Source organism: Toxorhynchites rutilus, chromosome 1, assembly GCF_029784135.1.
Source record: "Toxorhynchites rutilus septentrionalis strain SRP chromosome 1, ASM2978413v1, whole genome shotgun sequence".
NCBI classification, from domain to species: domain Eukaryota; kingdom Metazoa; phylum Arthropoda; class Insecta; order Diptera; family Culicidae; genus Toxorhynchites; species Toxorhynchites rutilus.
In genome coordinates, this window is record NC_073744.1 from 120669780 (window position 1) to 120680842 (window position 11063).

General features: G+C 36.6%; 1 protein-coding gene across 2 annotated transcripts in view; it reads right to left on the bottom strand.

Annotated features, from left to right (window-relative positions):
* Positions 1-10751, bottom strand: part of LOC129762968 (protein TsetseEP) — a 51495-nt gene extending 40744 nt beyond the window's left edge. For both annotated transcript variants that reach the window (XM_055761608.1, XM_055761607.1), the window contains exon 1: positions 10477-10751. In XM_055761608.1, coding sequence (XP_055617583.1) covers positions 10477-10494 — 18 coding nt within the window. In that variant the 5' untranslated portion in view covers positions 10495-10751. The remainder of the gene's footprint in view (positions 1-10476) is intronic.
* Between the last annotated feature and the right edge of the window lie 312 nt (positions 10752-11063).

The window sequence follows — 11063 nt, forward strand, 5'->3', positions numbered from 1 at the left end:
CAAACGTTTCAAGTATGTGTAGATCTTTAAAACATTTAAATACACTTACAATACATTGGTTATTTTTTATTTTACAATCAACATATTCACTAGATATAATTTTTATGGCGGAACAACGTTTGCAGGGTCAGCTAGTAATCTGATGTTATAATGATGAGTTTTGTTAGAAATACATAGAATTTTATAGTGAAAGGTAAATTCAACGGGGTCGAATAGAAGACCAATTAATGAACAGTTCTGCGATTGGACCCATGAAGTTGCTCATAGTGAGGAAACGTGAATGTTTGAAGGTATTGATAACAAAAACAAATTTTGGGCGGGACGAAGTTTGACGGGTCAGCTAGTACTAAATATAAATTAATAAAAAGTTTTTCTATACATTCTAGATTTATTCTAGGTGTCAAATTCCCTTTAAACCCCTATTCAATTTGAACAAGGAAAGTGGTACCCATATCTGGGTGACGGTGCGACAACGTGTTAAGAATGAAATTTTAAACATAATGAATTTTGTCCAACTAAAAAAAATGTTATTATTTTACACAAAAAAAACACAGTCGATACGCACAAAACTCTTGTCGAGACTTACGGCTCCTCTTTCGGAAATAACACACCGAAATTCACCATGCAATCATCAAATTTCAGTATATACAGTAAACCATTCTGTATAAAAAAATAATATATTTAATGCATAGATGTTGTACAAAGTTATGATTTTGGAAAACATAAAAGATGAACATGCCTATTCATTTTCAAATCAACGAAGAATATTCTCTGTATCTTTGTTTCAAAAAACAAAGAAACATCTCACACCGTTAGCGGTTGGTGATGATGGCTGTACAACACGGATGATGTCGAACCCACGGATATAGCTCGTAAAAATTGAATGTCAAGTACACATTCGTTCACCGTCTGGGTGTTGTCCAAATGTGAAAGGATTTATACGGTGATTGTGCAAATGAGTCATTTCAAATTGGTTTATTCATTGTGTGGATGTTGAATGGGAAGGGCTCAGAAGGAGAATTATTCCGGTTCCACACTAGGGTTCACCATGCACATAAATAGAGTGGGTATTCAAAATGACTTCATAACAATGCTAAGCATTACATGGAACGAGATTATGATAGAAAGCTTAAATTATTACTAGGTCCAAAGTGACCCGGATTGATTGTTGGGTATTGTTTGTTCACTCCGTCAGTGCATACAACCGAGTGATGATGACAGAAGGATGATAATTAGTCGTTAGATGATGCGTATCAGATAGAAGATGCCGAAGTGGAATGAGATACGATGAAAAGTGGAATGAGATATGATGAAACTTCACGAAGCAACCAACATTTAAGTTTCAAATTCAAATTTTATTTGCTCAAATTAATCGTGTCAATCACCTCTCTTGCAATATACAAAATGCCCCCAACATGCATATTTTTGCAATGCCGATTTCCCCCAGGCAGCTTGGTTCTGATGTCTCTGTTGGGGAACACATTTCGGTGGGAACAATAGCTCCCCCTACTTTTATATATTTGCTATGCCGATTTCCCCCAGGCAGCTTGATTTTGATGTCTCTGTCAGGGAACCGCCGCATAGGTCGTCAATTTCGACCAATCAGTTGTGGGTACTTGCATTAGAATAGGGGTTGAGATTTTTCAATTATTCGATAGTTAATTTCATGACATATATTATTTTATTCAATGTAAAAAATAGTTTTGGAGTGCCGAAATCGATTGACGCAAAAATTTCATCAATTCATCATGAAATTACTGAGCAATACGCGTTTGAAATTAGACAATTTTCAAGATGTGCTCGATTTTCGATTTTCAATTTGTACCCCAATATGTCTCGGAAAGACGTAATCCTACGTCAAAACTTCTACCATAATTTCATAGAATTGTATATTAACTATTACTCTTTCAAGTAATGAATATGTTTTGCCATTTTTGTAGGATTTTGTTTACTTCCTCACGTGACTTCCTCAAATTGTGCAAATATGCGATGACAAAATTAAAAGCCCACCGCCAAAAAAATAATATTAAAATCATTCAATAGCTTTGATTAACCCCTCGTTTTCACATGTTATGAAACCTAGGGCTGTGCGATACTATTTACAACCTTCAGTGATTCAGTGTTGTTTACTTTGGCACATAAAAATCAATTGTTGTTGTCTGCACAGCTTCAGCTTCGTTTTCCAACAGAATAACGGACCGAAGGATACTACTAAAAAGACCAAAGTTTGTATCCGATCACGCCCCTTGAATGGCCACCACAAAGTCCTGACCTCAACCAGACTGACAACCTGTGGGCCATTCTAAACAACAAAGTGGTGAAAGATTGTGACACTAAAAGGGACTCTTATTTCACGGTTTTCCACAAAGCGTGGAACAAAATCGACCATCAGCACCTTCAGAACTTGGTCGATAGTATGCCCAAACGGCCACACTTAATATTGATGCTTTCAACTTTATTGCTTTTATTGTGTGATTTGTTGTTTCTCGAACTGGGGCTTTCATACTTGTTTTCTATTTTTATTTTGAGTGCCATTGAAATAAAATGTTTGGTTTAAGTTTTATCAATTGAATCCAGCAAAATATGATGGAAATGCAGTGAAAAATGTTGTTTTCATGATAAAGACTCACGAAATTACTAGCTTTACTGACCAAAATTATTTTATATTCAAACAAAATTGAGTAAAACGTTATCTAATGCTGTTTTAATTACAATGTAAACAACACTTGATATCGCTTCAATATCGATTGCTAACAAGACCGCACGGCTCTAACTGTCATAACATGAAGAAAAGAGGGGTTACTCAAAGTTATTGAGTAACTTTAATATTTTTTTTTAGGGTGAGCTCTTCCTTTGTCAACGCATATTAGCACACATTAAGGGAGTAAACAAAATTCAACAAAAGTGACAAAACATGTTAACACATTGACGTCCACACGTTTCGTAAAATTTATATTCGCTTGGTGCCGGCAGCGCTAATTCGGATTATTTGGCTTGTCGCCGCCTGTTCTTGACATTATCGGGAAATTATTAATTGTTAAATTTTACTAATATCATCGTAAGTTTTCATAAATTCTCAACCCTGTTCCCCTACTTTCATGAGATTTCGAAGATATACATACGTAAATATTACAAACCTGTCCATATTCCCCCCACTATATGTCCATGAGGGTAATCATCGAAAAATGTTCTAATTTTCGGTCTGTTTTAATTTTAGTAAAAACATTAATAAACATTCGGTCGATTAATTCGAAAAACAGTATATTGAAATGCAAGAAACGGCATTACATGAGAGAAACATGAGTTTCGAGAGATATAATTGAAGTTCTTCTTGATATGTCCGTATTTCCCCACCTCCCCTACTTACAAAAACATAAAACTTGTTGGCGTGTGTATGTTATTGTTACCTAAACAAAACCCCAACAGAATGCAATCCTGAAGTGATGTCGCCGGACGCCAAAGTGTTAATTACTTGAAAGAGTAATAGTTAATATACCATTCTATAAAATTACAGTAGTAGTTTTTGATAAAATAGTCCAAAAATTTTCTCAACATCCAAGGTGGGCTTTTTTATGCCTATCACTGTAGCAGATTCCGCTTTTTTCGTATCTAACTAACAGGACTTTACAAAAATCGAAGCTCTTTACTCGGGATAAGCTAGAAACAATACGAACTGCTCGGTATACATTGAAATAATTGATATAAATCAAGCAGTACGTTTGATCGATAGCTTTTATATCCTTTGAGTGAATAGCGTTTTATCAGAACAATGCTACACAAAAGCGAAGCAACCAAACAGTGGATCAAATACTAGCAAAAAAAAAAAAGGTTTTCTGGACTGGGTAACTCATCCAATGGGTCGTTGTTCATGGTTCATGAATCCATTGGAGAATCATTCGAAGGATTTAGATCGAAGGATTTAGCGGGCAGCATTCCTCTGTAGGTAAGCTTAAGATTGTGCTCTTGAAGAAATGGATAGATATCGAGAACCTTTTCTGCAAACCTCCGGTGAGGAATATCCCCAACCGAATTTGTCAAGTAGGGTAGATGATCTTGGTTTGTCCAATTTAGGATGTTTTCACGCAACTAGTAAATGCAAATCGATTTTTCTTCATGAAAATAACATATAAACGATACGAGTTTGGGTTTGCCCCAAGTCTCTAGTTGCTAATACTACCATAAGGTGTTGAAATTATTCAAATTTTTATGTTTTTTAACGATTTTTCTCAAAGAGAAATTATAATCATGGTTTGACCACCTCTGATCATAGTTTGTCAAAAAAATGATCATGGTTTGACCGGTTTTAGAAATCACTATTTTTGAATGAAAAAAAATATTGAATTTTCAAGTAGATGTTGCATTTATCATTGTTTGAGTTTACTGTCATCATATTGATCCACTCATAATTTAGGCTCAGAAAGTGTTCACCTCAACACATTCAACATAGAGAAACTTTATTTCTGCGAAGAAGGGTAAATGATCTTGGTTTGTCCAATTTTGGGTGTTTTTACGCAACTAGTAAATGCAAATCGAGTTTTCTTCATGAAAATCACACATAATCGATACGATATTATATTGGGTTTGTTTAAAAGCCCCAAGTCTCTAGTTGCTAATACTACCATAAGGTGTTGAAATTATTCAAATTTTGATGTTTTTTAACGATTTTCCTTAAAGAAGAATTATGATCATGGTTTGACCACCTCTGATCATGGTTTGCCCAAAAAAATGATCATGGTTTGTCCGTTTTTAGAAATCTCCATTTTTGAATGAAAACATTCGAATTCACAATCAAATATTGCATTTATCATTGCTTGAGTTTACTGTCATCATATTGATTCATTCATAATTTAGGCTTTCTTCAAAATATTGCCTTTTCTTGGGCATTTTAGAAGTGTTCACCTCAACACAATCAACACAGAAAAACCATACTTCTGCTATGCGCGAAGCACACCATAAACAAACATAAACAAACTGCAGCGCGCCAAGCGGTTGCCATAGAAATCATGTGGACAAAACAACATTATTGAATTGGACAACTCTCGCGTAACTTTTGAAAAGGTCCTATGTAACAAATGTAAACAAATCGAGTTAATGGATGCACGCTATTAGTTTTCAATCATTGAATGTATTACAAAAACAATCGTTCACGTATCTATCTTCTTCATCTTTTTGTCGCCGATACAAAAAATATCCAATGTACAGATTCGAATTTTAAGCAGCCGGCTGTTACTTCGGACGCCACTTTCCTCCGACGGCCGAAACGTCCGAAGTAACAAAGCAGCCAAAACAACTCGCAGTCGTACTTCGGTCGTTTTGGAATTTGTTTCTTACAGGTGTCGTTATCGATTTCAGTGCAATTCAACGAGTGATAACAATAATAATCAGTCTTTAGAACGAAATGCTGATATTTGGATTGTTGTTTATTAGTTAGTTTCAAATTTTTATAGTGCAACGTAATATGTCCAATGTGCAAACGCGGGCAGTCAAAACGTCCAATGTAACATTTTTCGCTCCGAGACTTCAACCTTAATCTCAAATCACGGAACAATAGTTACGATTGGTTTTACGGAATTATTCTTGACAGCTAGTGGTGGAAACAGTGATAAAGATTGATAGCTTTTAAGACAATTCGCGAAATAATGTTCGGGTCTTCAACTACGTTTTTCTCGAGTTGGTTATAATCCTTTAAAACATGTGATTTCGTAAAAATATACTATCAAACTACTATAAATCATGTAAAAGGCAATTTCATTTATATATTTCGAAACATTCGAAGGCCTTATTTGACACAGGAGCGCTGAATTAGAGCATTCAAAAAAGTGGGCAAACCATGATCATATTTTCGACTGGACAAACCAAGATCATTTTCCCTACAACAATAAACAAACTGCAGCGCGCCAAGCGGTTGCCATAGAAATCATGTGGAAAAACAACATTAATTAATTGGACAACTCATGATCAGATGGTTTAGCTCTGAAAATCTGACACAAATGGTGTGCAAGCATGATGTTTACAATATTTGTGAGTGTTATAATCCAGAAAAGGTCTGAATACGTGCCAAATAATCATCTGGTGATTGATTAAAAGTTAGCTCAAATGAGGGGCGCATTGACATCAATAGAAAATGTATTTTATCATCCTTTAAAATATGTGAATCCGTAAAAATATACTATAAAACTACTGTAAATCATGGAAAAAAATATTTTATTTATATGTTTTGCAACATTCGAATACCTGATTTGACAAAGGTATGCTGAATTGCAGCATTCAAAATAGTGGACAAACCATGATCATAGTTTCGACTTGACAAACCAAAATCATTTACCTTAATCAACCGAAACGGTAAGATAAATGAAATTATTACTATTGAAATCTGAAATAAAGCGTAAGGTTCAAAATTGTCTTACAGCAAAAATAAGTATATTCAAGTATCAAAAGATACTACATCCACAGGACAGATTTGTTTTGATTACACCTCTTTCTGGGCTATATTCGATCAATTTTATAAATTTTAGATGTACGCAAAAATCTATACATATAAATAAATGGATTTCTGTCTGTCTGTCTGTCTGTCTGTCAGATTCTTATGGGCTCGGAAACTACTGAACCGATCAACATGAAAATTTGTATGTAGGGGTTTTTGGAGCCGGGGGAGGTTTTCGTGATAGTTTGAGACCCCTCTCCTCTCTCTAAGGGGGGGGCTGCCATACAAATGAAACACAAATTTCTGCATTACTCGGAAATTATTCAAGCAAACGAAACCAAAGTTGGCAGGGTTTTAGGGTGCAATAAATGTTTCTATAGTAGTAAGACACTCCTCCCCCCTCTCTAAGGGGTGGCTGCCATACATATGATACACAAATTTCTGCATTACTCGGAAATGCCATACAAATGAAACACCAATTGCTGCATTACTCGAGAATTAATCAAACAAACGAAACCAGATTTGGCATGTGCAGTTTTTAAGGGGCAATAAATGTTTCTATAGTAGTTACACACTTCTCCCCCTCTCTAAAGGGGAGCTACCATACAAATGAAACACAAATTTTCGCATTGCTCGGAAATTAGCCAAACAAACCAAACTAAAGTTGGCATGTGGAGGTTTTAGGATGCAGTAAATGTTTCTATAGTAGTTAAACACTCCTCCCCCCTCTCTAAAGGGGGGCTGCCATACAAATGAAACACAAAGTTCTGCATTACTAGGGAACTAATCAAGCAAACGAAACCAAAGTTAACATGAGAAGGTTTTAGGGTGCAATAAATGTGTCTATAGCAGTTAGACACCCCTCCTCCCTCTCTAAGGGGAGGCTGCCATACAAATGAAACACAAATTTCTGCATTACTCGGAAACTAATCAAGTAAATGAAGCCAAATTCGGCATGTGAAGGTTTTAGGGGGCAAGAAATGTTTCTATGGTGAATAGACACTCCTCCCCTCTCGATAAGGGGTAGCTGCCATACAAATAAAACACAAACTTCTGTATAACTCGAGAAATAATCAAGCAAATGGAGCAAAATTTGGGATGTTGGGGATGTGACAATTGAAAATTTTCGGAAAACTCTGAAAAAAATGGAAAAGTTCGAAAAATTCAACTCGCATATGTTCTACAATTACATATTGACAAGCGTTATTAGTCCATTTGATGTTTGCGCTAATGAAATTGATCTTCGTTCGAAAGTGGAAATGGATTTTTAAACATGTGATAAAACACACTCCTATATCGACTTTCAGCTATATATATAAATTAAAATGGATCACCGAATGTGTTGATGAGAGCAAAACTCTAGAAAGGAATTGTCCGATTTAGGGCTGTCTTTATTCTATCATATTTTCTGTATCAAACATTTATTCCATGTAACGGAGAAACATGTTATTTGCAAGTGGTTGAAAAATCTTGAACGAGAATTGTGTCTGAAAATAATCTGATTTTATAATGACGAGTTTTGGTAGAAGTACTAGGAATTTTATAGTAAAAGGTAATTTTAAAGGGTAGACTAAAGATCAATCAGTGAATATTTTGGCGATTGAACCCATTAACGTGCGCTTAATAAGAAAACGTGGATGTGACAACGAAAAATAAATTTTGGGCGAGGCGAAGTTTGCCGGGTCAGCTAGTATTAAATATAACTACTCTGCCGTTCTACGCATAGTTGTCCCATGTTCCAAAATCAGCAACTGAGAAAAACGCAATCAAAGTTTTCTCGCATGTTTGTCTACCAAAAGCTTTAACACGTTAAGCCCCGACCGAAATAGGGGACCGACAATGAACTTTCCATCAGGCTCGTGTCGGTTCCAGGGAATCGATGGGGGACTTTTCTAAACATCATTTTGTAACTTTGTTGTTGCCGTTCCCAAAGCCGACACTCTCCGAAAGAAACTGTCTACTGTCGGTCCGGTGAGATCGGCGCGAAAAAGATGAAAAATTCAGTATCAGTCCCTAGGGACCGGTGCGGGGCTCAACGTGTTGAGCATTTCAAATTAGGAATGCACCGGGTTTTTTTATAAGCACTATACTATTGTTTAATGAAATCTGATGAGATCCCCTCACTGGATCAATCATGCTTGATTACGGGTTTAAAAATTCATGGTGGGACTGTTATGCCTAGAATATCAACATGAGACAATTGAACTTGATGTTGTTTTTTTATATACAATAATTTTTTTTGTGTTTTTCCGAAAGATTATGCATAGAAACATCATTTTATGAAGAAATGAGGGATCTGCAACACCTTCGCAGAATATAAATCTCATTGTTATTAGACATTCGCTAACAAGGTGTACACATGTTCTGGTAAACTGGCCCTGCTGAAAGTGTGACATGAAATTCTTGTATTTGAACCGATTTATTCGATATGGACCTACAAAAATTACATGGTGGGACAGTTATGAATAGAATATACACATGGGACAATTGAGCTTGATGTTGGTTTTTTAAAAGCTGGGAACAAACTATATGTTTTTTGTGTTTTTCCGTAACATTATGGTCGGCAGTACTATAAACCAGAAACATTGCATTTCTAACATTAGAACCACCAAGAATAAAAAAATGTGTACCAGTTCAAGGTTGAACAAGGATCGTTATCTACAACTAATGCCAAACGAAGTGACATAATCGTGAATGTCGTAAGGATTGCGATAAATCTACACAAATCAACCGTGTGGGAAATAATCACAACGAAAAACCATAAAGGAAACAAAACTTAGATTCAACCTTATGACGATTGGAATAGGATATGGTGGGTGATAGAGAAAACTAAAAAAACTAAATGCTAGATTTGTAGATTGATTTTATGAGAACGGCATACAAAATGTCACTCTCCGACTTCATTTCCTTAGAGACGAATGAACTCTCAGAGTTTAAAGTCTCTCTAATTCAATACCTTCCTTCCTTCCTTCATTTCCTGCCGTTAAAGGTCAATTACAGTCATGACGAAACTGATCGATGGGATTACCGTTCTATGCCACGAATTTGTTCGTAGTTGTATGGGTGGCGTTAATGTTGAACGAAACATTGGAAAGGTAACGTTGACTTTAGCAGAAAATTGCTTCCTGAATTTGGGGCTCATACTTGTTTGTCATTAGAGTGGTTTGAGAATACCATTATATTGATATAGTTGCCAAAGCGGAGGTCAAATCCGCAACCTGTCCATCAAGGTAACAATCAGACTAAATCAATGGTAAGAGCCTACATATAACGTAAGGAACTAGACAAGTATGGCAGGAAGTTGTCGAATGAATCAATTTCAGACAAATTTCGGTACTAATTGGCGTATGCAACACTATTAAAACTAACCTCGAAACTAGCTCATTAGTTTCGGCTCATTCACGCCAACAAAAACTAAACAACTAGATAGGGGTTGAACAAAAAAGAGTGAGCGCAAAGTGGCAACACCTACATCACCTAAAAGTACCAACTGCAGCATAGACAACAGCACACATTATACGTTTAAATATACAACGCTCGCCCAGTCTTTCGAGGCGAGCTGGCTTTATCAATTCGATGACAATCTAAGCGTAGCAAACCTTTAAAGGACAACGAGTGCGGCACAAGCAAAACTATTCTGAAAAGTGAAAGTTGAATAACTGCCCAACAGCAACGTCCACTCAAGCAAGCCTCAAAGAAGCTGACACAGTTTTTTTTGCTCTCTCACTACAGTGCACTGCTGGTAATTCACTAAAAACGTAAACAGCTTCTAAACAGCTCATTTAATATCATACATCAACCTAGTAATTTGCACCGTAATTTATTTAAGATAGAATTAGTTTCCTTGAGCAATGTGAACTATTCGAAGTATGCATGGTTATATTGAAGCTGCGCCAAGTCTCGCATCATATTGGCGAACCCAAACTTTTCATATGAACAATTCTCACACATCCAACAGTCCTCAGTTTGAACTGTCCTACACTTTCTTCCTCGAATGATGTTCCAATGATTGTAATCATGTTGATGATGATGGAGGGATATTATTCACATACCAATTTAAATCCAATCATGATTGCTTCACACTATTCGATTGTTTCTCTTCTTATATAGCCACCAAAGCACTGCCACAGGTGACGATAGATTTGCTCGTCTAATATCCACTGGTTAGCCTGGGGATTCAACACAACTGGCCTCGATACCTTCCCAGGGCACACACTGGCGGAATCGGAAATTGACGATCGCGATCGAATCTATATCCTCCCGGCAAGGAACAACCGGCGACACACACGATGATCTCGGAGTTATACGATACTGAGCGTGGTTGCACCCCGCTGGAAAGCTTTTATATGGCAACCACATGCAACATACCTCACCCCCAGGTCGTCTAGGGGGTTGCTATGCGAATGTTCTACCACTCAAACACATTGCCTTTTTTTTTTCTTTTTTTTTCGTTCGTTCACTGTTCAATGCATACAACCCCCGAACGGGGGAGCAACAGAGAGAAACAGATCGCTGCCGCCTGTCATGATCGATGTTGCCCACCATGAAAACCGAGAGAACCGCGAACCATTGTGGCTCCAACTGCCAAACCGTGCCAAACTTTTGCTTCATTTGGCTTTGTTTGTGCTATTTTGTAGCC